At 44.2% G+C, this 23,809-nt stretch overlaps 7 protein-coding genes across 7 annotated transcripts; 5 read left to right on the top strand and 2 right to left on the bottom strand.

The window, feature by feature from the left end:
- Window positions 1-13: 13 nt before the first annotated feature.
- Kap3 (kinesin associated protein 3) lies at window positions 14-5,695 on the bottom strand. Its single transcript, XM_017139729.3, has 8 exons — window positions 5,312-5,695; window positions 4,717-4,834; window positions 3,390-3,555; window positions 3,002-3,325; window positions 2,803-2,939; window positions 1,069-2,736; window positions 747-1,006; window positions 14-678 (listed from the first exon to the last, which is right to left on the bottom strand). The coding sequence occupies exons 1-8, from the start codon at window positions 5,629-5,631 to the stop codon at window positions 534-536; spliced, it is 3,138 nt and encodes a 1,045-aa protein (XP_016995218.2). The 5' UTR covers window positions 5,632-5,695; the 3' UTR covers window positions 14-533.
- Window positions 5,696-5,782: 87 nt separating this feature from the next.
- Window positions 5,783-11,927, top strand: LOC108056151 (DGAT1/2-independent enzyme synthesizing storage lipids). The gene is made up of 4 exons (XM_017139847.3): window positions 5,783-6,306; window positions 6,377-6,515; window positions 9,501-10,167; window positions 10,565-11,927. Exons 1-4 carry the CDS (start codon window positions 6,261-6,263, stop codon window positions 10,682-10,684), a joined length of 972 nt encoding a protein of 323 aa, XP_016995336.1. The 5' UTR covers window positions 5,783-6,260; the 3' UTR covers window positions 10,685-11,927.
- A 305-nt stretch (window positions 11,928-12,232) lies between these two features.
- GCS1 (mannosyl-oligosaccharide glucosidase) lies at window positions 12,233-15,902 on the bottom strand. The gene is made up of 2 exons (XM_017139805.3): window positions 14,165-15,902; window positions 12,233-13,541 (listed from the first exon to the last, which is right to left on the bottom strand). Exons 1-2 carry the CDS (start codon window positions 15,798-15,800, stop codon window positions 12,652-12,654), a joined length of 2,526 nt encoding a protein of 841 aa, XP_016995294.2. The 5' UTR covers window positions 15,801-15,902; the 3' UTR covers window positions 12,233-12,651.
- Window positions 15,903-16,393: 491 nt separating this feature from the next.
- On the top strand, window positions 16,394-17,066 carry LOC108056047 (uncharacterized). The gene has a single exon (XM_017139659.3). The coding sequence runs from the start codon at window positions 16,462-16,464 to the stop codon at window positions 16,987-16,989; it is 528 nt and encodes a 175-aa protein (XP_016995148.2). The 5' UTR covers window positions 16,394-16,461; the 3' UTR covers window positions 16,990-17,066.
- Window positions 17,067-17,588: 522 nt separating this feature from the next.
- LOC108056039 (uncharacterized protein C1orf131) lies at window positions 17,589-18,320 on the top strand. The gene has a single exon (XM_017139649.3). The coding sequence runs from the start codon at window positions 17,713-17,715 to the stop codon at window positions 18,274-18,276; it is 564 nt and encodes a 187-aa protein (XP_016995138.2). The 5' UTR covers window positions 17,589-17,712; the 3' UTR covers window positions 18,277-18,320.
- A 216-nt stretch (window positions 18,321-18,536) lies between these two features.
- NdufV3 (NADH:ubiquinone oxidoreductase subunit V3) lies at window positions 18,537-19,014 on the top strand. Its single transcript, XM_017139654.3, has one exon. The coding sequence runs from the start codon at window positions 18,626-18,628 to the stop codon at window positions 18,944-18,946; it is 321 nt and encodes a 106-aa protein (XP_016995143.2). The 5' UTR covers window positions 18,537-18,625; the 3' UTR covers window positions 18,947-19,014.
- A 112-nt stretch (window positions 19,015-19,126) lies between these two features.
- Window positions 19,127-23,746, top strand: LOC108056094 (uncharacterized). The gene is made up of 2 exons (XM_017139759.3): window positions 19,127-19,718; window positions 20,412-23,746. The coding sequence occupies exon 2, from the start codon at window positions 20,425-20,427 to the stop codon at window positions 23,158-23,160; it is 2,736 nt and encodes a 911-aa protein (XP_016995248.2). The 5' UTR covers window positions 19,127-19,718; window positions 20,412-20,424; the 3' UTR covers window positions 23,161-23,746.
- The last annotated feature ends 63 nt before the right edge of the window (window positions 23,747-23,809 follow it).

The raw sequence follows: 23,809 nt of genomic DNA, 5'->3' as shown, positions 1-23,809 counted from the left end.
AACGTTGTAAACATTTACATTAGCTTTGTATATATTCTTCGGGGTTTCTTTTTCTGTTCAATGGATCGATCGCCCTTCGTTTAATATTACAATTTGACTTTCGTTCGTAAGGTATTTCAATAAACAAATAAAAAATTAAGGATTCAAGGGGATTAAACTAAAACAAGTACAACTAAAAACGTTTGACGTAATACTTTGAGTGAGAGATTATTGCACAGTAAATTGCATTGCGAGCAACCGAGGGGGAAGCTAAGCGAGAATAAATATTAATAAATAACAAAATAAACAATTAATGGGTAAACGAACTAAACTAAAAAACTGGCAAACTGTGCGCCGTTGCTCGATTTGAATGTCTTGAGTACAAAGTTGCCGCGTCGCTAAACTCATTTAACGTCTTTGACTAACAAGCGTGAAAGTATCATATATATATATCCTATAAATCGGTAATAGGTAGTGACTAAACATGTACACAGGGGACATCATCATCTGCAGAAGCTTCTTAATTAAAATTTGATCGGTTTCGGTTTCGGTTTCTAGGCCATTAGCAGCTCCTCGTGCAGGCCGTCGGCATCCAGGGATTTGTTCGATTTGAACATAAAGTTGTTGTCGCTGGAGCCCTGCGACTTCGAACTGGAGGTCATGTTGTACAGATCGTCGAGATCCTGGCTGCGGCGATAGCTGTAAGGGAAAAAGGGAATCAGAGGATTAGTAAATAATTTCTTTATAATATCCCAATAAAAACCCACGTGCTCAGTGGCCTGCTGTAGGTGGACATGGCCGGGCTGGCCGGATTGTTGTTGCTGTGGTTGCTGTTGCTATTGCTCTCATTGTCGGCCACATTGTCGTTGTAAAGATCGCAGTTGTCCAAGTACTCGGAGCGCAGATAAGTGTCTAGGTCATTGTCGCACTCGTCCTCCTGGTCGGCGTAGTCCTGCTCATTGTCCTGATCCTGCTGCGACTCCACCATGCACAGCCACTGCGAATTGTGGTTGCGGAACTTCTCCAGCTGAGGGATATATTTAAAATATTATTAGATAATATTTATTTATATAATATTGACCGCCCCACCTTGATGCGCTTGGCCCACTCGCTGTCGCTGATGGCGATGATGTCCAGACAATAGTCGCACACCTTGCGTATCTCCTCGTTCTTGTCGTGCATCAGATCGATCAGATAGGCCGGCGACTCGGTCTCCTTGATCATGTACTCCCGGGTGCTCTCGTGCCGCAAAATCTGCTGGAACACAAAGATGATCTGCAGCACAATCTCGTCGTCCTCCTGCTTGGCCTTCAGCAGTTCGATCAGCGAGATGACCACCTTGGCGCGACAAAAGAGCAGGGCGCACAGCTCGTCGCAGGCACAGGTGCCCAGATAGACGATGGTATCGAGTACAAGATCATCCAGGCGAGAGCAGGGCACCAGAAGCTGGCGGATCCAGGGAATCAGCTGGAAGTTCTGCAGGATCTGCGAGTAATCCAAATCGGTCAGCGCTAGGTTGCCCAAAATGCCCAGGCACTCAACGATGAAAGCCTCGTCGTCGCAGATCGTCAGAATGCGCGCCAGATCGCCGACATAGTCGATGAACTGCAACTGCAGGGACTCGTGCTGCGAGAGATTCCTCAGCAGCTTCATCAGCAAGGCATCCTGGTACTTGAAGGCCCGATCCATGAGGCTATGCAGCCGCTGGCCCTCCACCATAATCTGGGCATTGCGGCGATTCAGCGAGAGATTAATGCACAGGGCAATCAAATCCAGATCGACCTTGACATTGAGATTAAGAATGATAGCATCGGTGGCCATTTGCACGCACTCCGTTTGCGTGAACATCGCCTTCACCTTGTCGTCCAGGCTCATGTGGTAGAGAATCTTCACAGCGATGCCATGGTGCTTCTCATCGTTGATGAACATCACCAGCATGGGCAGATAGCCGGCGGCAATCATCTTGCGCCGCAGTCCGCCGTCAAAGGAGAGATTGAAGACCAGCTTCAGCGTGACCTGCACCAGATCCGTGTGCGTGCTTTGAAACAGCCGTGGCAGCTTGGCCACAATATTCAGCGAGCCCATCTCGTCCTTGTTGTCGCCCACTATCGACAGCTTCTTGAGGAATGTGCTCACCAGCATCAGCAGATCGATATTCTGGCGATCCAGCGCCTTGACGAGCATCTTGACTATATGCTTGCGTCGCATCTTCTCCTCCAGCTTCACATTCTCGGCCATATTAAGCAGCAGATAGAAGGCCACGCGCAGCAGCTGCTCCTGCTTCTTGGCGAAGATCTTCAGCTGCTTGTTCAGCCGATCGATCTCCTCCTTCTTGACCTTCGGATCGTTCCTGTCCAGCGACTCGTTGCTCTGGGCCTTCAGTTCAGCGGGTGGATCTCCAGCTGGTGAGGCACCGCCACCGCCGCCAGTGCAGAGTGCCTCGTGGTAGCTGCTATTCAAAATCTGACTCTTGATCAGCGACGACGACATGGAGCCGTGAAAGCTGCTCCAATTGCCCGACTTGGGGCGCTGCTTTAGCTCCGGAATGCGACGACGCGGCGGCTCCATCTCCTTGGGCTTCTCCTCGTTCATAATGTCCAGGAAGTCGTCGGTGCTGCGGTTCAGCTTCTCCTTGCTGGCCTTCGCCGAGTGCGGAGTGGAGGAGCCATTGGGCTGCTTGCGTACGTCCAGCTCATTTCGCATCGTCTCGTAGCGACGCAGCTCGTAGTCGATCACGTCCATGCACAGCGAGCCAATCTAAGGTAAATTTAGATGCATTTTGCATTAAAAAGGTAATTTAATTTGTATAAAATCTATCCCTACTTTATATTGCACAATTAGGGGATGGAACTTGGTGTAGGTGGAGAAGCAGAAGAATATATAGATTATATTGGTGGAGAGATCCAGGGATTTGCGCCAATCCTCGCGCAAAACCCGCGACAAGGCGCTCAGGCAGGCTTCTAAAATTATCAATATTTATAGGTAAATGAGAAAAATAAGCTAGCTGGCTGTCTGGTCTAACCATTCTTTTCCAGCTCCTCGAGATTATCGGGATTTCGTGCCATCTGGAGGATCATGGCCGAGCCGCGGATGCGTTCGCCCAGCTCCTCGTACAGCAGCTCCACATACTCATCAATATTGTTGATAGAAACATCCGCCGTGGGCGTGGCGGCACTAAGGGCATTGGACACGCCATTGCTGGCTGCAGATCCAGATCCTCCACCTCCTCCGCCGCCAGTGCTGCTGCTCATGGCCGCCACACTGCTGTGCGATCGGGCGGAGGAGCGTGTGTGCGCGGTGTGGAGAGCGGCAGATCGCCGGCTGTGAGTGTTATTATCCGGAATATCTACAAGATATTAATTAGAAAGTATTGGTAAATAAGTAGGAATTACTATTAAACGATTTCTTACCATTGCTGGCATTATCCTTGCGATTCTTCAGGTAGAAGATTATCTGCTCAACGTCGTTCAGCTGCGACTTGTGGATGAGATCGCATTTTTCCACCACCTCGCGGGCCAAGGCAGCCGGATCCGTTTTGGCGTTCAGCGAGCGGAGTCTAATGATTTTCTGACAGTGCTGGAGGAAGATAAAATTATATAAATTAATGTAGCTTAAACAATTTAATATTTAAATAAATTATTATCATAAAAGAATAAATGTATAACAAATGGAGACCTAGTTTCTAATATCATCAAACTGCAAATAACTAACAGTTAAATATTTAACCTATGGTTAAGTCTTAATTACAAAATATGGAAGTATTCGTAATATAGGTTGATAATTGTAAAAAAAATTGGTTTGAAAATAAATATTAAAAAAAATCATCTTTAAGAACTAAGTACCTATTTACCTCTAAAATGAAATGTGTTTATTATTATTTTTTGTATGGTTTTAACAAGATAGTTAACAAATTAAGGAAACAGTTTGGGAACATTTCAGAGGTCATACGAATGTACTTATCCACATAACCGAATCAGATCTTAACTAAAAACTTTTACGGTCGCCCAGATTTTTGGCAAGAAACGACAAAAAACTGACTATTTATTTATGGTCGTGAACAATCGACGAAAACGAACGACAAAAAGCCAGAAAACGTGAATTGAGGTTAAAGACCCGCCAACCACTTTTGGGTATCGTTAGTCACTACTAGATACTCGATACTTGATACTTGAGCGCGACCCGTCATCGACCCCGTTGTTACGTTATCGATTGGCCCGCTCAATGTCACCGACTGCCCCCGCCCCCTAACCCTTTGGAGGTACACTGTAAAAAACTTAGCGAATCTTAGTTTCTAATTAGCAGAACTACTTTTTTCAGATGCACTTTCAGTATTTTCAGATGATATTCTCATAGGTGAAAACTAACCATAAATAATGTAGATATAGTTTTATAAATTATTCATCTAATTAACATTTTATGGAATATCTCTCAGTTGAAGAACAAACTTTCTAACATTTCAATCATATTTTACTGATATTTTCTCATGATTTTAGCTTAAATCTTGATATAATAAATTCTCTAACATTTGTAACATATTTCTTTATTAATATGAAAACTTGAAATTAATTATTCTATTTTTAAATTTATTTAAAGAATATTAACTGAAAATATTACCCACAGATTCCGTTATATTAATATAATATATAGTAATATAAACTTTTTTCCCCACTTAATTTTAAGAATAAAACTTTCGATATTGCTAAAGATTTTCCCGCAGTGCATGGTAGGTGTTCTTACCTTCTTTTCCTCGATCATCGGGTTGTTGGGCTCCCCAAAGACGGTGGCCTCCAGTTGGTAGTTGACAATCAGCGCCTTATCCGTGGGATGCGGTTCGATGGAGCCGCCTTTCCACCTCCTGTTTGTTTGTTGTTGGGATTAAGAGCGAACATTTTGTTGGATCAATCATAAATTATGCGGTTCAATGCGTAATGAGGTAATGCTACCCAGTACTTCCGTGGAAGAAGTAATACATTTAATTTATGCGTTTGTAAATAATATATGCTAAAACCCAAAAATCATAACAGATTCTATAGGAAATAGCAAAATAAAAAGACGAAACTTGAACGCAAAGTGGAAAATCAATAAGAGCGCAGGGCAGTGGCGCAGCCAGGGGGTTTGAGGGGGTGTTAGAGCCCCCTTCTCAGGGGAGGCTCTAAGTAGAAAGTACTCTACGTAGAATACATGTTTTTTAAACCCCCTTTAACAAATCCTGGCTACGCCACTGGCGCCAGGTGATTTTGGCTCTCTTTCTGACGCACGGTGAGTGTTTTAGCTTTTGTTCTTCGGCCACTTGTACGCCCACACATGAAAACAAACGCACACACATACGCACTTTTTAATAAACTTGGCGTCATCGTTTGTTTGCATTGTTGTTGTTGTTGCTGCTGGCGGAAGAGGCAGAGGCGGCGAAGAATTTGTCAAATTGTTTATGAAAACCCCGGATGACGACAAAGACGAAGGCGGCGGGGGGCGGGGGTGGTGCTTTTGGTGGCGCTCTTTGGCTGGACTGGGGCTCCTTTGCAGCTGCTGCTCTCTTTGCTCGCCCCAATCGCCGGCAATCGCATTTATTATGTAATAGACGTAGTGGATCACAATTGGCAGCAGCACCAGGCCCGAGATAATTTGGAAAATTAATAACAAAACAAATTGCATGCGATTGCAATGCGACTCGCGATTTTTCAACGTCGATTAGTGTGACCGTGGCGCTAGAGGTGGCCTAGGGGGGGCTAACCGTGCATGCGATACTATCGATAGTTGGTTCTGCCCTTCTGGCAGCACCGCCAGAACAGCTGGGCCGGCGTTGCCAGGTGCCACGAAAGTGGGGCTAGAAAAAGAAGAGGAAAAAGCAACAGAAATGAGGGAGCAACAATAACAATAAAAAATACAACTTTGTAGTATTATTAAGCGAATAGCGCGGCGCGCTCACAATGTTTCTGACTGCGAACGGCGGCGGTTGTCTTGTTTTCTGCGACTGAGCGCAGCGGTTGTTTACATTCCGATTCACCGAAGACCACAACAAATAGTCCCCCGAATAACAACAATAACAATGAAACATGCAAATAAAATGCATGCGAATGATTTAAATTTAACACACGATACGATGACCATTTAAAAGAATCGCGGGAGAAACAAAAGAATTCGAGAAGCGCGAAAGAAAGGCGAAGAAAGTACAAAAAAGAATCAGGCCAAAACGATTTGTTTTTTTTTTTATTTTTTTTTACTGTGTGGCTTCAGTTCTTTCTTTTTTGCGCAAGAACAACAAATGAAAGACGGCACTTGAAATGGAATTCCTGGAGAACCTGTACAAAACGCTGCAGAGCCTGCTGTGTGAGTAATACTAATTAGGGCCCAATAATTGGGTAAATATTAACAAAATCATGTGCTGCTGTTTTTTTAGCCTCCTACATCGATCTGGATTATTCACTATGGCTATATCGCTTCCTCACCCCGCTAATTGTCACCTTCCTGCTGCCCCTCGTCTTTGTGGCCCTCATCTACATTTCGTTCCTGGTGCTCTTTATCTACAAGTTGCACAGGTAAGCGAAAAGAAAATTACAGTGTAGCTCCCTTTTTACCGTTTAATGAACTCTCCCATGCTGATCGCGCACTTTTGGGGCCGCTCTCTCTCTCCCACCCACCGCCTCACCTGTCTCTGTCGCCCCCCTCTCTAAGCCGGCATCTTTTGTCCCGCTCTTCAGTTGTAATTAAAAGGGCACAAGAGAGAGGGAGGGAGAACCAGTGTTGCCAACAAAAAAGCTAGACAACAATGTTATTCAAAACTACAGTAGACATTCGATAAAGAAAATCTAGAAATTAAAATTTAGCCTCAAAACCTTTTTTTTGTATAGTGCCGCAAAACAAGTCAGTCGGGGTTTTCACTGTAGTTATAGCAAATATTCTGTTTGTCAGCAATTGTCCCTCAAATACCGATTTTCCTTATTATTTGTAAAATCATCAAAATTATAGCAAAAAAATTTAGATTTCAGCATTAATTTTTTTGCGCAAATCAACTCAGTACAGCAAGTGCTCATAAAAGTTAACAAGCGTGGGTAATCAACAATTGTAATGACTTATGACCATTTATTAACATGTTAATAAAGTATACAGCTTATGGGGTTTCGTTTACAAAACAATTTTTTTTTTAGTCTGAAAAATATTTTTCAAAAAACTAATGTTTTGAAATACTGTAAACTAGAACTGCCTACTACTACAAATTTCTGAATATTCTGCGTCGTTACTTAAAAGAAAATAATATCTGACGGATAAACACTCAAAACACTGACCCTTTAAGAACTGTATGCGAACTCTTGACCATTGCACCTATACAATACCTTAAACCTATTCAGCAGGGGATCGCTACTGCCAACTTTTACTCTATTTATGTATATTTACACATATAGTTGGAATACATGTGTATACCGGCGTTTGTGTGCTGGCGTGCTTTTATTTATTTTCTATTTCTAACTCTCTAATGCCCAACCGGTTGGTCATGCTAATTACTGAAAAGCTTTTTAGCCCAACCGCCACTAGCCCTAATGGCTTTAACTATAGTGGCTAACCATTTCTGCAGTTTACAGAGAAAAAACAGTTGCATTATTTTCAATACCCTAGTTTTCAAATCATTTTAAGAACCCAATAAAAAATATTACAGCTCTTTTTGTTTAGGTAACGACTGCTGCGGAAATTTTATTGCCGACTACTGTTTGGTTAACAATTTTATAAATTTATTGGCTAGTCTTAATTTGCAGCTTAAAATAGATTATATATTTTATTGCGCGATTGGTTTCGAACTAGAAGTCTCATTAAAAATGTACAAATGAAATAACCAGAAAAAAGTAGATGTTTTACAATAATTCCTTAAATATGATACACTAAAATATTTTTATTAAAATTCAATTTTTTCCATGCGATAAAAATATGAAATACATAATAAGCCATTTGTATAGCAGAAAAGTCTCATAAAATTCCTATATTTAGTACTTATATGTATGCACACGCTACAATGTCAAGAAGTTTTTGCTTGCATTTCATATTGTAATAAATGGATCGAAATAGAAACTGCATATAAGCAATAAAGTGGGTTTTTCTCAGTACAAAACCAAATGGAGACAGTTCGATGGGCGGTGGAGAAAATCACAAACCAAAACACGCCATTCATGAGACATTCCTTCAGTGCGATATTGTTGTTCCGATAGCGTCATATACGCTTCGCTTTACTTCACTAATGCCTATCAGTTCATGGTCACTGAAGACCCCGCCCGCCCCAAAATCCCCCGTCTATTGCGCGTAATCACAGGCATTATAAATCCATAAAAGAACCGAGTTCGAATGCAATTAACTGTACTACCGCAACCTGATCCCTCACATTCCCCACTTAAACACATTTTTACCTTTTTTTACGACTGGAACAACTATTAATCTAAAAAGCCTGACGATGCATAAACGATGTTCTTTTTTTTATTATTATTTTGAATTCGAAATGTAGCACTGTCGTGTTAAACGACCGATAATTATTTTATAATTTTTAAAGTTACGAAATTGCATGACGACCTTGATGATCAGATCTCGTTGGAAAGTAATAGAACTCGTTTTCTGTTATGACTTAAGATTCTGTAATAATTTTTTTAAATTAAAAATGCAGTAATAAAAGATTTAGGCTTTGAAGATTCATCTTTAAAATGCAGTTTTTTCAAATAGGGAATGGTAATTCTTTTCAATTCCTGCCCGACTTTGTTTTGGTCGCCAAGGGGCCAAAAGATTTGTGAATGAACCCTGTTATCAGTCCCCGCACTAAACGCAGTTTTGCCAAGGTGAGGCCAACTTTGTTTGTGTGTATATTGATTTATAAGTTCTTTGATATGGGGAGACACGACCATTTTATGCTGATAACACCTGCGGACAGCCAACTAAATTTAAACATAATTATCAGTGATTCTTCTTTTTTTGCCAATTAATTAGGGAGCGAGGCAAACCTGAATGAACTTTTTAAACTTAAATGTCTAACTTTGGATCAGGTTCGAAATATCATAACAAGATGAATTTATGAAAAATGTGAAATGTAAATGTAGAGATTTAAAAGAAAAATATTTTTACTATTTTTTGCATAGAACGCACCTTGAATTATTACCGAATTTCGGTTTTTACTTTTAGACTCCTAAGTCAAACCGTTTTGGCTGACGATTCAACTGGCCGTTTTTAAATGCACCTTCTTTTATAGTATTATAGATGATTAGTTAAAGGTCTTATTGGAGAACTCTCTATTTAAGAGCTCTCTTTGAAAATGATTATATGAAAAATATGATATATATGTAAAATCCGAGTTAGAGATTTCAAATATTTTGTTTTACAAATTTCTTTAATGATTAAATACAGGACACACCTTTAAATTATTACCAAATTTCGGTTTTTACTTTTAGACTTCTAAGTCTAACCGTTTTGGCGGACGATTCAACTTGCCGTTTTTAAATGCAACTTTTATAGTATTATAGACGATTAATAAAATGTCTTATTGGTTTTTCCAGGCAGGTGATCATGCGAGCGGTGCAGGGAGATCGCAACTTCTGGCGGGTGGGCCGCAAGATTGTGGCGGCCATTTGGGATGCCCATGCCCGGATCTACCATGGCTACGAGGTGATCGGGCTGGAGAATGTGCCGCAGGAGGGACCGGCGCTGATTGTCTACTACCACGGAGCGATACCGATCGACATGTACTACCTGAACTCGCGGATGCTGTTGCAGCGCGAGCGTTTGATCTACACGATCGGCGATCGCTTCCTGTTCAAGCTGCCCGGCTGGGGGACCATTTCGGAGGCCTTCCACGTCAGTCCCGGCACCGTGCAGTCGTGCGTCAGCATTCTGCGCGACGGCAACCTGCTGGCCATTTCCCCCGGCGGCGTCTATGAGGCGCAGTTCGGGGATCACTACTACGAGCTGCTGTGGCGGAATCGCGTGGGCTTCGCCAAGGTGGCCATCGAGGCCAAGGCTCCGATCATTCCGTGCTTCACGCAGAATCTGCGCGAGGGCTTCCGCCAGGTGGGCATCTTCCGGACGTTCTTCATGCGTCTGTACAACAAGGTCCGCATTCCGGTCTATCCTATTTATGGTGGATTTCCCGTCAAGTTCCGCACGTACCTGGGCAAGCCCATTCCCTACGACGAGAGCCTAACGCCGCAGGATCTGCAGATTAAGGTGAGCTAAGTTTATAGTAAAATAATGTAATATTGATATGAAACGGTGATCGATTTAACGTTATGTTACGCGGGCATTTCAATTCGATAGGCTTGAAATGGAAGCAACAGGCCAGTTCGAATTTCGAATGTGCTATCTCGCTCTATTTCGAATTATGAGCGAGTTTATACTTCTCGCTCTCACTTAGCTCCTTTCGCTTTTTTTCGATGTCTTAGAATCTCCGAGAGAGAGATATGCGTATGCAATACCAGAAAAATACCATGCGCATATCGATTTGACCGCAACGTGTGGTTTTTGCGTGTATAAACCAAACCGTAGGACTTAAAATTACAGAAAAAATTGGTTATGAATCGTGATTGAATATTAAATAATTTCTTCTCCATTTTCTCTCCATCAGGTGGCCACCGCCATCGAGGATCTGATCAATCAGCACCAGCGTTTGCCCGGCAGCATTCTGCTGGCCCTCCTCGATCGCCTGCCGTCCTTCAGGCGACGCATCAAGAAGAAGGACGAGTGATCCCGGCACGTTAATCCCATTTCCGTTTAGCGCATAGAGAGATTAACAGATTGACTTTGGTTCTGGCCATATAAAGACTTTGTTCCATGTACTTCATGATGTATAGGCAGCGCCATATATATCCTACATATATATCTTAATATCTTAAATAATCTTTGTAAATGTCTCCCTTCTTCATATTCCTTTTGTTTTTGATTATTTGTTCGTTAGTCACAACTCGAGTTCATTGAAATGCGCTTAAGTAATACTACACACGTAGACCGTATAAACATTTTAATTAGCCCTAAAGTAAGACTAACCTGAGTCAAACACCGAACAAAGAGAACCTCTACCTTAATATTTATACCCGTTACTCGTAGAGTAAAAGGGTATATTAGATTCGTGCAAAAGTATGTAACAGGTAGAAGGAAGCGTTTCCGACCCCATAAAGTATATATATTCTTGATCAGGATCACTAGCCGAGTCGATCTAGCCATGTCCGTCTGTCCGTCTGTCCGTCTGTCCGTCTGTCTGTCCGTCTGTCTGTCTGTATGAACGCTGAGATCTCGGAAACTATAAAAGCTAGAAGATTGACATTTTGCATGAAGATTCTAGGAGTTCCTACGCAGCGCAAGTTTGTTTCAAAAGGGTGCCACGCCCCCTCTAACGCCCACAATCGCTTATATACGATTTTAAAAATTTCATTATTTTGGAAAAGTAAAAATGCAGTTTTATTGTGTTTATCAATACCTATCGAAATGTAGAAGAAATTTTTTAAATCGGACCATTCGTTAAAAAGTTACGGCGGATCAAAGTTTTTCTCCATCTCCTTCGCACTCCCTTTAGCTGAGTAACGGGTATCTGATAGTCGGGGCACCCGACTATAGCGTTCTCTCTTGTTTTTATATATCTTTTTTGCAAAGCGAAGAGAAATACCTTAACCTTAAACATTTTTGATTGCATTTTTCTTTTCTTTCTTTTTAGTGTAATTTTAGACGCATTAAACAATTATATAATTAGTTTTGCATTAAGTGTATCGTGCATATATCATTTTTGTACCTTTTTTAATGAAACAGAAACAGAAACGGAGAAAAGACGAAATATATCTGCCTGTGAGTGTTTGCATGGATGTCTGCAAGTGTGTGCGATTGTGTGTACTATATAGTTAAGGAAATCGTGTGTAATATATAGCTATAATATCGGAGTATTCCAAGTGACGGGAATTTTCGAAAGAAAAATGAAATAAATGATGGAAAAATTAAAACGAGTTTTTATTGCTAACATAGTTGGAAAAATATTCAAAAAACCCATAAAGAAGGTATGAAATATAAACTTTTTAATCCAAAAAACTAAAAATTTGTTTATACACTCATTTAAAACATTTTAACAAAGCAAATAATTGAAAAATAACAAATTCTTTTCGGAACCATCCATAAAGAAAGTATTAAATATAAACTTTTAAATCCAAGAATTAAAAAAAAAAAAATAAAAATAAAAAAACTAGTCTTTATTGCTTTAGTTGGAAAAATATAAAAAAAAACCCATAAAGAAGTTATTAAATATAACACATTTAGTTTTACTTTTGTTTTATTTTTATTTGTTATAATTTTAAAATTCGTCTATTTAACGCTATTTCTCATTTTCACTCGGTTTCTTGTCAAAGTTTCTTAAGTATTGTACAGCAACTAGAGAGAGAGACTGGAATTTCTAATTTTTGCACAACACAGTAGTCTAAATAAGGAAAGATGGATTGCCTTTGAACCGCAGATGCGCCAAAAAGCAGTTAATTATAATTAAAAACCATCTCTTAACATAAAAACCTATAAAAGTTGGTTTTGCTACATTTTTAAGCATCAAATTTATTTGATTTAAAAGCGACTCGTGCGGCTCAAAGACAATTTACATGTAGATCATTGGTTTTCAGGAATCCTGGCAGGGATGTTCGTTGAGGAACTCACAGCAGATTAAGCAGATTTAGCAGCTAGAATTTAGAACTGCTCGGCCATCAGGAGAACGACGGTGGCCGTCCAGCCGGTGAAGGGATTGCAACCCTTTCCCTCGCCGGTGGAGTCATCGTACTGCTCCCACAAATATCCACTGCGCTTATATTGCCTCAGGATATTGCCCACCAGATTGTCGCGCAGCTCGGCGTAAATCTCCCTCGCCAGCTTTGCATTCGGCCCTTCGATTTTGCCATAGTGATGCAGCGCCTTGGCCGCCAAATAGTTGATATTTATCCAGATGGGACCGCGCCAATACGGCGGATCGTGCTCGGTGTTGCGTTTCATGTACAGCGGCGATCGTTTGGACAGCGAACGCAGGCCGTACTTGGTCCACAGTTGCTCCGGGTCACGTAAATCATTCAGCAACTTGGTCAAATACGGCGAATCGTGATCCAGTTGCTCGAGGAGCAGGGGAAACAGACTGACATAGCCAAACGTGCTATCCACAAACTGATAGCTGGGCTCCTCGCCCGTCACCCTGCGCATTTCCGGCTGCTGCTGCTGATAGTTGGAATGCCGCTGCTGCTGCTGGAGGATCGGCGGACGCTTCAGCTTCACCTGGTCGGTGTGGAGACCCCAGTCGGAGTACTGTTCGCTGTATGGTGCCAAATGCAGGCGATTCAGCTGCTCGTTGTCTGTTAAATAGGAGGCCGTCTCGTAGTACTTGACATCGTCTTTGCCAAGGAGAGTTGAAAGTTCAGCCATTACCGAGGCAGCCAAGGCTATCCAGCAGCGCAAATCCAAGTGGCGTTCCTTATCCGTGGGATGCGAGGCGCGGGGATAGTCATCCAAACCCGAGGAGAGGCTCTTGGGGTTGAGTTCTCTAAGAGTTGTGGCATTCCTTCCCCGCCACAAGTAGCTGCCCAGTAGTTCACCTGGAAAATATGAAAAATACCTTGCTTAAAACCAAATAGGTAAGGATTAGAGCCCTGCGTGAATCATTTAATTTTTGTTTTATCATATGCAATGAAATTTCTGATTGTTTAATTCAATTCTATGTGGAATAAATTGAATGTTTTTCTAATTAATTTTGAATTGAATAAATGAATGAATGATTTAAATGAAATTTTTGAATTTGCCAGATTTTTTTTTTTAACAAATCAATGTTAAGATTTAGTAACTAAATGATGGCCCTTTCTTCTTCAAAAGAAATTATTTCGGAATTCATGCCATTCATTCAATTCTATTAAACTCAAATTCTAATTAATTAATTCATATAAAATTTAATAAATAATTTTTATGAATTTTTTGAATTTCTTTTGAGAACAAAAAGTGAAAATTTTTAGCAAATCAATGTTAACTGCTTAGTAAATAAAATTCAGGCAGATTTAATCACAAAATTATGGCCCTTTCTTCTTGAAAAGAAATTGTCGTTTGAATTATTTCGGAATTCAAGCCATTCATTCAAATTCATTCAATTCTATTAAACTCAAAACTTCAAAATAATTAATTGAATCCATTCATTTAGGGCTCTAGTAAGGAAAGCTGCTTTACGAACCCCTCTGCGTTGTGTTGTACCAGTTGAACCAGGCCTGAATCCTCGGATACAGTCGCTCCAGCGTCGCCAGTCGTCCGTTTTGCGACAATTCCGCCCGATGGCTGGTCAGGAGTTTCCTCAGAGTCAAAAAGAAAGTGGGAGGATTGGCATTGCTGTTCCGCTGCGTGACAAACTCCTCGGGCACTTTGGCCAGCGCCTCCACGCCCAAAATCTGCTCCCTGGGTATCCAGCCCTCGACATTCAGCAGATCGAACCAATGACAGAGGATATCCAGCTCGATGTCCACATCCCAGGCGCTGATCAGCAAACCATGGAAGCCCTCGTCCCAGAGGAAGCCGCGCGGAAAGAAGCTGCGCGAGGGGACGGCCGTGTAGAGCGGTGCCTTCCAGTAGGGCACCGGGTTCTTCGTGTGCACCGATTGCACGCGACTCGAGCCGTAGAAGTAGCCAATGCCGCCTAGCAGATTGCTAAAGGCATTGCGTGCGAAACGCACTTCCTCCGGCGAATGACCTTTCTCTTTAAGCCTGAATTTCTCTTCGAAACGCTGCTCGAACTGGGCAATCTTGGCCTGCAGGGACTGCTGATACTCCCGCCCAGTTGGCGGCTTGGGTATGGACTCGCCCAGCGAGAAACCCGACGTGGATTGGTAGGTTATATCCAGCGTAAAGTCCACCTCCGCCGTTATCTGTATGGCTATGAAATTGGGCTCCGGATTATTCGTTGGCAAACCATTCTGCGAGACTATTTCCCCGGGCAAACCAATAAATCGATTGCCTCTTTTGTCAGCAAAGGCGCGAAAATGCGAGAATAGCGTATCCTTGAGCTTTCCCAGCGATGGAGCCACCGTGCTGAGGTAGGATTTGTGCAGGATCTTGCCTTTTACAGCATGGAAACGCACCTGGAACTCTCCTAAGCCCTGCGTCTCGCCATAGACGCCCGGTTCGGGACTCTTCTCATCCGAAACATACTTGATATGACCATTGGTGCGCTCATCCAAGGCGACATACCAAATGAGCGAGATGCTCTTGTCCCAGGCGCGTGTGGTATTTCTCACGGAGATGCGCGCCGTCCAGTCTCCGCCATACTGCTTGCCCTCGGGATATTTGACAAAGGAGGTGCGCAGCTCAAAGGGCAGATCCTGAATCTCCTGCTGGCCAAAGGAGCGCCCGTCGTGATGCGTCCAGCCGTAGGAATCCAGCTTGTCGCCCTGCTCGCACCAGTGGCGTATTCCCTGGCCACCGGGACCCAGATTACTAGGTGTATACCACATTAGGCCCATCACCAGGCTATGTGGATCGCGGGTTTTCATGCCAAAATAGTTGAGTGGCCTGTAGGATCCCCAGTAGCGATCGGGTTGCTCCAGTCCCGCATGGATTACCATCTTCTGGTGGTCAAACGGCGTATTGACGCGCGTCTCCAGGTAGCCCAGGTAGCCAAAGTAGGAGGCTATCGCCAGGCAGACGCACCCAATCATCGTTTTCCACTTGTCCAGGATTAAATTCGAGGATAAACTGCTGCTCCTCTGCTGTTGTTGTTGCTTCTGTTTGGAAGCCGCCGCCACTGCTGCTGCCGCCGCCGCTGAGGCCGCCGAGGCCGCCGGCGTGGAGCCCGAGGAACTGCCCGTGTTCCTCGCCATTTTACCGGGTTTTCCTTTAACTTTTCCTGCTGAATTTTCCGCTTTTTCTGCTGTTTTCCTGCCAGCACATTGTTTTTTTTTATTCGATCTGCGCGGGGTTGCCAGACGGGGGGAGTCTGTAGAACGCGGTGCGTGTCCTTGCTGGTTCAGGTCCTTGCTTATTCATAAGGGGTGTTCCATACAGTGGCGTAACCAGAATTTGGTTGTAGGGGGCTTTTGGTTGCAAACTTTTTGAATACCCGGCAGACGTCGGGTCGCATAAATAGGGCTGCAAATAAATGTGCTTTTCTCGACAAAGCCATTTACAAATTTAAAATATTACATTTTTATTCATTAATTATTAATTTTTTTGGTTGTAGGGGCTTAGAACCAATTTTTGGTTGCATTATTTTTGATTAACCAATTTCATTCAAGAGCGGTTATAAAATATAATAAATATTAGATGGTATTATATCAAATAAGACATTTTTAATTTATGCGCTCAATTATGGGTATTTTAAAATATATAAAAAATACACCCATATATAATACGCAATATTTAGCAGGAAAACCAATTTGAAGACTAGTTAGAGACTTTAAAAGTGCACTTTTAAGTCACCTTTGAGTCACAAGTCACACGCACAAGTGAAAAACATCGATTTAAATTGTTAGTAAGCCAAAAATGTTTAAATATTTGGCGGGAATCTTCGCCAAGCCGCGCAATGACTACGTGGATGGTCGCCTAACCACGCCGCTAGCCAAAAAGCTGGCGGTCAGCCGTCCTCCGCAGCCCAGGATTTCCCTAAAGACCATCATGAACGGATGCAGGATGAAGAAAAATTCCCAAGTGCAGCGATCCCCCCGGAAATGCCATAATTTTCAGCTGGATCCCATCAGCTACATAGTTGATGTGGCGGCGGACTCCTCCTCGTCCCTCGATGAGAAGGAGAAGAGCATTCCGGAATTAATAAGCGATCTCGAGACAAAACCACTGGAGGATCAGGATAAGGAGGAATGCGGGGGAATGTGGCCCGTTCCACCGCCAGTTAGTCGAGTTCAAAGTTGGACAGGTCCCTTCAATGCCAAACCCTTCAATAACCAAGATGATCTATCCATCGACAAGGATGAGGATCCCATGGGCTGGGAGATGGTATGGCTGCCGGAGGAATATTGGTCAGCGGACTCGGAACCAGAGGTCACCAAAAAATAAAATAAAATATCAGGTTTTTAATCGCTTCCTAAAATGGAAATCTATTGAAGATCATTTAGAGAGTCCTAATAAAATGGATTACGTCATATTTCTTTATTATTTTTTATATTTGAAGTAACCTTATTCTAGTAATTATTATTATTATTTTTAGGGCTAAAAACTTGGAAAAAACAAAAAATGTAATTACCAGTTGGCAAATTTAAAGCTTAAATACTTATAATTTAAGGACAGCCAACAATATGATAATTTTCAACCGTATTCCGTTTTAAATTATAACTTTGTTTAAAATAACCTATAAGATCAATAATACTTAATTTAAAATAACTAAATAAATTATTTGAAAATTGCAACAAAAATTTAAAAAAAACCTATAAATAGTAAGATAAAAGATCATTAAAAGGAAATATATTATTTTAAAAATCGTGACGATATTACCTTATAAAATATGAATTTGTTCAAAAAGACCGTTTAAAAAATTAAAAAGTTAAGAGATTATTAACAATGCATTTTAAAAAGCATATTATTTTAAAAATTGTGACGTCATAAAGACAGCGTCACCTTGCAAAACACGCACACCAGCCAGCGTTGCCAGACTTGCACAGGCATTAGGGGAAATTTAGTACATTTCCGCACTGTACATGTGCCACAATATTTTGATTCCCGGTTTATTTACTTTATTTATTTGCTGAAAACTGGAAAACCAAGCCAATTATTAACTGAAAAATGAACGTCAGCGACGATTTCCAGCCGGTGCCCACGCGAGCGGCCCTGGCGATGCAGAAGAAGCAGCAGGAGAACGGTGGATTTCAGGCGCTCGTCTTCCAGGAGCCTCGGGCTCCACCGAAAAGTGCCTCCAAAAGAAGGGAAGAAGGCGCAGGATCAGAAGAAAAGAAGCCCCACAAGATCAAAGAGGCCGGCAACGAACTGAACCCAGAGTTCGATATAAAGAAGGCCCGCCACGAGGTGCTGAATTTCGCGATGAAAAACCAGCGGGTGATCAAGAACAAGAGCAAAATGGAAATGTTCCAGCTGGTTAAACTGGGCGCCAAGCCGCTGCGCAAGCAGGCCAAGAACTACAAGGATTTGAAGGACGAGCGCCAGCGGCTGAAGAATATACGCGAGGAGCGCAAGAAGTTCCATCAGTTGGGCAAAAATCAAACGGGCGCCGCCAGCGTTAAATGCCGCAGCAAATCGCAAAAGGATCGGATGGCCAAGAAGCGGGCGCCCGTTTCCCAGATCGATCAGCACTACGGCAAGGCGCAGCCCAAGTTCAAGGCGAGAAAGTAGGATAATCTAAACCCTGTAAAATAAATAAACCTAATTTAGTTTAATTTTTGCGCCAGTCTGGCAACGCTTTTAATGGTTGGGTTTGCCTATTAACAGACATTATGTGTTAAGCGGTGATTAATAGCTATAAAAAGGGATTCTAGAACGCTACATTCTATTATTTTAAAGAAATTCCCTTTTATTATTAAAAATAATTAGCCTTACAATCTAACAAGGTGGCAGCCCCCCGCCGATCACGGCCTTGCCAGATGCCTCGTCGATTGCCCGACTTTTGACGTTGCCCAACACAGGTCCATTGTTGATACCTGATTACGTGAATTATTTTTGCAAATTAAAAGCTAGACTAGTCATGTTCTCGCCCACGCGTGCCCTGCGCCCGGCCCTGAGCCGCTGCTACAGCCAGATCAAGGGCGGACCCAGTGCCAGTGCCCCCGGATCGAAGGCCCCAGGAACGGGAGCCGCATCCGCAGGAGGCGGCCCATCCTCGCCAGCCGTCGTGGGACTGACCAGCAACTGCGTAAGGCCCACCAGCGAGCCCGTGGGACCCGGCGCATCCGCCACTTCGGGCTACAAGGTGCCCGAGTACTACTGCTTCAACCGCTTCAGCTACGCCGAGGCGGAGGTGGAGATGGCCAAGTACCGCTGCCCGCAGCCCTCGGCCTTGAAGTAGACACCCCAGCCAATTGGAAACAAATTGTTAATGTTAAATAAATAGTAAAAAGGAGTTCAGAAATCATCGATTTCGATTTTCGATTCTCAGGGGGTGGGGGTCACATTCAGCGTTGCCAGCTAGTCAGCCGAGTTGCACTTTGCAACACTGGCCCAGCGACGCTGCACAACACCGATAGTCAAACCCCTCTCCCCTCTTTCAGTTCCAGTTTCTAGACGAGAGCGAGCGATTTCGAGCGCGGGAAGCGGATTGGTGTTAATCGCGTTAGCCAGCAAGTACTATACGGTGTGCACTAATAACAGCAACTACGAGAGCTAAAACAATCGACTAAAAGCGGACAGTGAGTGGAATTCGAGGGGAGCAGGCCCGAAAAACGCAACAACACACAAAACGAAACGAACGGCCGCCCCGTGCATGTGTGTGTGTGGTACAGTTGGGTAGAAAAACATCGTTGGGTTGCCACCTGGTCTCGGTCACTCTATTTTTTTTTGTTCGTTTTTTTTTTTGCCACTATTGCCACCACTTTCGCTCAGTTCGGTTCGGTTGTTGTTGTTGTGTGCATCCTGGCGAGATTATTCTTGCATTCTGCAACTGCATTTGCATTTGAAAGGAAAATAAAGCCAGCAGCAGCGGCGGCGACGGAGAGCAGCGAGCGATAGAAAGAAAAACTGAAAGAGAGAGCGCCGCGTTGTGAAAGTGCCAGCGAAAAGAAGTCGGTTTAAAGGCTGGACTAAACGCCCGAGAAAATGTAAAGCGGTTTGGCGAATCAAAGGTAAGCTGCCCAGGTTTAAACAACAATTTGCCCTGCATTTCCATTTGGCCCCCATATACGCGCGTATATGTGCGTGAGTGTGTGCGTGTGTGTATGTGCGGCGACTGGCGCGCGAAAAAGTGACGAAAATAGGCGCCAGAGTTGCCAGAGCAGCGGCACGTTGCCCATGTATGTGTGACTAGATGTGTGTGTGTGTCCATTGAGAACAGTGCGCCCTGCCTATGCGAAATGTGTTGGGATGCGAAAGGCGGGATTTTCCAATAGTTCGATATTTGAGGGGATACAAATTGGAAGGGAAAAAAGTACCAAAGAAAATAGTACAGAAGCGTTTTTCGTTTTTTAATTTTATTCAAAAAATTAAAAATAAGTGGGTTACAAATTGCAAGAATAAATTACCCAAAGAAATAGTACAGAAAAATTTGTTTACCATTTACAAAACTTACAAAAAAAAAGTTTTTTTCATTCAAAATATTATATAGTAAAAGTTAATTAAAAATAAGTGGGTTACAAATTGCAGGCATAAATTACCCAAGAAATAGTACAGAAAACCTTTTTTTTTCTGTTTAACTTATAGTTAAAAACTTATATTTAAAAAATAGTTTTTTTCATTCATCATCCACCCTGCCACACAGCCCACTGTACTCTGTACTCTTTCCTATTTGGTCACAATAACTAAACTATCCAAATCTGCAGCTACCCATGAAAGATGCGAGCTGGAAGAAAGCAGGCAGCTGAAAGCGTCAAGACACGTCCTTGCATCGTCTACGTGAGGAATCTGCGGGAGACGGAGTCGCCCGTCCGAGGAGGAGGAGCAGGAGCAGCAGGAGGAGCAGCCGGCAAGCTGAGGAAGAGGCAGGAGCAGCAGCGGGCGGAGCAGCAGGAGCTGCGGGAGACCCGCACCAGTCGTCGCTCGGTGGTCCAAATTCAACAGGAGAGCAGCAAGCGAACCCGGAAGCCATCGCCACCACCGCCACCGCCGGCGACGCGTCTAAAGATCAGCAGAGGGGAGCAGCCATCCGGCAATCTGGCCAAGCGACGCGGAGCCCTGCTGCTGGGCAGTCATCCCAGTCACCCAGGAGGAGGAGGAGGATCGAATCAGCAGCACAACAACAAAATGGGGCTTCTCAAGGCGTCGGCTGGAGCACCACGTCGCCACCAGGAGACGCCCAAGATGTACAAGCCGGCGGCGGGGGCCAAAAGAGTAGAGGTGGAGGTCAGTCCGCCGCCCACCATCGCTGCCAGTCGCTCCAGGCGCTCCATCAAACCGAATCCCAAGTACGCCAGCGATGATGTGATTACTCCTAAATACATGGCAGCCTTGGGAGAAGGAGGAGGCGCCACTCCGGGACGCCAGGCAGGCAGGCAGGCAAAGCAGCTGTTCGCCACCAACGACGACGACGACGACGATATGAATGATCTCCTTGATTTGGACGAAGATGACGATGATGAGCTGGCGGATGCCGCCTTTAATCCGCAGCTACACAAGTCCGACGAGGATGACGATGATGAGGACGAGGAGGAGGAGGACCTCAGCGAGGCGGAGTATCAGCAGCAGCTGCGTCGCAAGCAGCCGCCGGTGAAGCGCGGACGTGGACGTCCGCCGAAGGTTAACAATGCGGGCAGCAATCAAACTCCCAGTAGCAACAGTGGCGCAACGCCCAAGCTACCCATCAATTCGGCCGGCGGACGCACTGCGCCGAGTAGCCTGCAGCAATTGCGACGCACCATGGCGGTTAATCTGGCCAGGAGCAATGCCAGCATGACAGAGGGATCGACTGTAGCCTCTGCTAAACGCAAGCTGGACACCAGTGAAAGCGAGAGTCCAGTGGCCCGCAAGCGCATGGTTATCTCCTCAACCCAGAGAAACCTGCCCGTGGTAAATGGCGCCACTACAAAACCAGGAGGAGGAGCAGCCAAACTGGGAGCAATCCCTGCCAGGATGCTGCCACAGCGACGCGGGAGCAGCAGCAACAACTACAAGATGAACTCCTCCGCGACAACGAGCAACTCCAATCCGGCGACCCAGCAAACGGCGAAAACGGAGAACGAAACGGATGATGTGCCCACATTCACCATTGTCAACATCGATGACATAATCAACCAGGACGATGTGCTCATCACCAGGTCGCATAATGCTATTGCAGCAGCTGCAGCTTCCGCTGCTTCAGCCACCTCCACTTCATCCGGAAATAATAACAATGCCAGCAAAAAGGTTGCTGTGGGCAGGCCCCGTACCAGAAACATCATCCCCACGAGCAGCGAGAAGAAAACGACGGAAAAGGCAACCTTAAACAACAATCAGGCCAACAAGCGCATCAAGATCCTGGCCAGCAATATACAGAATCAGAATCAGAGTCAAAATCAGAGTCAAAACCAAGTGGTAACCAAACCCAGGCCGAGGATACTCAATGCGGAAATGGGCAAGAAGACGGCGGCAATGAAGCCGCTGATGAGCATGGGCAAGGAGCTCTGTCCCACGGACGTGGACACCGAGGAGGATGATCTGGATCCCGATCCAGATTTGGATTTCGATGACGACGATATACCGGCAACGATTGTCAGCCGAAAGAATCCCAAACAAATGGAGCCAGCCAACAAATGGAATGCGACCAATCGACGCAATGTACTCTCCACGACCACCGCTGCCACAGTAAACTCTCGGGCGGCGGACAGGAAGCTAAGCAAGCTGTTGAGTGACGTCGATGTGGAGCAACAGCAGCAATCGTCGGTTTTCAAGAAGCCCAGCTTGAGTCCACAGCGGCGCAGCAAGGAGAACCAACAGCAGCAGGAGCAGGAAAAAGAAAAACCCACTATTGTTGTGCAAAAGGAGCCTGCAACCCTAGAAGTGTCCACCACCAGCAGTCCCAAATACTTTCCGCCCGAGACCACCACCTTTTGCGAGGAGGATGGTCGCGTGGTGAAGAAGATCACCTGCTACGAGACGTGGCATGTGATTAGCACGCCCAGGGAATCGCCAACGAAGGCGACAACGACGACCACGCGGCAGCAGCGAACTTGCCTCGAGTTGGCGCTTGTGAAGCTGGCCAATGTGGCGGCCAGAATCAAAGTGCCCTCTGGGAAATGGACCAGCAAAGTGACCCTGTACAAGGTCTCCCCCTCGCTGATGACCCGCCAAACGATGACCATCTTTACGGGCGATCTCAAGGCGTACAATATACCCGAGGAGGATCGCCACAAATATCAGCCGTCGTGCGTGCTCTTCCGGCGCGCCGTTCTCGATCGCAGCAAGTGCCGGGTGCCCTACGACCGGGCCATCATCTTCAAGAACAAGTGCTTCTATGCGAACATCGATGGCAAGCATGTCAATCTGATGGGAGCCCCCGAAACGGTGAATACGGTGAAGGATGTGGAGATCCTGCTGGACATTGTCGATCGCCTCTCGCTCAGCAGCGCCCTCGTCGAGATGGTGAACACCAAGTGAGGATGAGGATTGGGATTAAAGGAGAAGCAACCTATCACATTGTAAAAAATAATTCACACACACCACACACACAACAAAAACGGACACTCGATAAATTGTTTTATGCAGTAGCAAAACCATACAAGTTTTTTTTTGTAAAACCATTAACTTAGTTGTAATAGTTAGTCTAGCGTAATTATTATATATAATATATATATCTTATAACGTAACACACACACAGCGGACGGACATAGGAATACAGATATTGTATCTATGTATCTAATTATACTAAACATTTAAGCATCGCGGAACGAGAAGGGAATCGAAAGTCTAAGTTCGGCGAAGGAATCAATCCTGATTTTAATTGTAATGTCTAAGGGGGAGAGGCCCCCCCCCAAAAACCCAAAACCCAAAAGAATAACAAATCGAACACCTTTTTTTAAACGGCAGTTATGTAAATCGTAGTTCATTTATACATATATCTGTAAAACAGGGCGTACTCGTGCCCGTTTACGCCGAAACGGAGGACTAGCTTTTAGGTCGAGTGTATATTTAAGCGAGATCCCCTTCAAAGTATACAAATAAAAGAGAAAACTGATTTAAATAACGAACGACTTTGCTTTGGAACGGGGGAATGAGTGATAAAGGGCATAAAGGGGTTATCTTGTGG

The sequence above is a fragment of the Drosophila takahashii genome, chromosome X (assembly GCF_030179915.1).
Source record: "Drosophila takahashii strain IR98-3 E-12201 chromosome X, DtakHiC1v2, whole genome shotgun sequence".
Taxonomy (NCBI): domain Eukaryota; kingdom Metazoa; phylum Arthropoda; class Insecta; order Diptera; family Drosophilidae; genus Drosophila; species Drosophila takahashii.
This window is presented reverse-complemented; position numbering and strand designations above follow the sequence as displayed.

What these genes read in the sequence shown, in the direction of transcription:
- LOC108056151 (XM_017139847.3), top strand. Translation starts at nt 6,261, where the DNA reads ATGGAATTCCTGGAGAACCTGTACAAAACGCTGCAGAGCCTGCTGT. An exon ending in AACGCTGCAGAGCCTGCTGT is followed by an intron (nt 6,307 to 6,376) that starts GTGAGTAATACT and finishes CTGTTTTTTTAG; the next exon opens with CCTCCTACATCGATCTGGAT. An exon ending in CGCAGGATCTGCAGATTAAG is followed by an intron (nt 10,168 to 10,564) that starts GTGAGCTAAGTT and finishes TCTCTCCATCAG; the next exon opens with GTGGCCACCGCCATCGAGGA.
- Kap3 (XM_017139729.3), bottom strand. Translation starts at nt 5,631, where the DNA reads ATGCAATTTGTTTTGTTATTAATTTTCCAAATTATCTCGGGCCTGGTG. An exon ending in GACGCCAAGTTTATTAAAAA is followed by an intron (nt 4,835 to 5,311) that starts GTGCGTATGTGT and finishes ACAAACAAACAG; the next exon opens with GAGGTGGAAAGGCGGCTCCA. An exon ending in CCCTAATTGTGCAATATAAA is followed by an intron (nt 2,737 to 2,802) that starts GTAGGGATAGAT and finishes AATTTACCTTAG; the next exon opens with ATTGGCTCGCTGTGCATGGA.
- LOC108056094 (XM_017139759.3), top strand. Translation starts at nt 20,425, where the DNA reads ATGCGAGCTGGAAGAAAGCAGGCAGCTGAAAGCGTCAAGACACGTCCT.
- NdufV3 (XM_017139654.3), top strand. Translation starts at nt 18,626, where the DNA reads ATGTTCTCGCCCACGCGTGCCCTGCGCCCGGCCCTGAGCCGCTGCTAC.
- LOC108056047 (XM_017139659.3), top strand. Translation starts at nt 16,462, where the DNA reads ATGTTTAAATATTTGGCGGGAATCTTCGCCAAGCCGCGCAATGACTAC.
- GCS1 (XM_017139805.3), bottom strand. Translation starts at nt 15,800, where the DNA reads ATGGCGAGGAACACGGGCAGTTCCTCGGGCTCCACGCCGGCGGCCTCG. An exon ending in GTACAACACAACGCAGAGGG is followed by an intron (nt 13,542 to 14,164) that starts GTTCGTAAAGCA and finishes CATATTTTCCAG; the next exon opens with GTGAACTACTGGGCAGCTAC.
- LOC108056039 (XM_017139649.3), top strand. Translation starts at nt 17,713, where the DNA reads ATGAACGTCAGCGACGATTTCCAGCCGGTGCCCACGCGAGCGGCCCTG.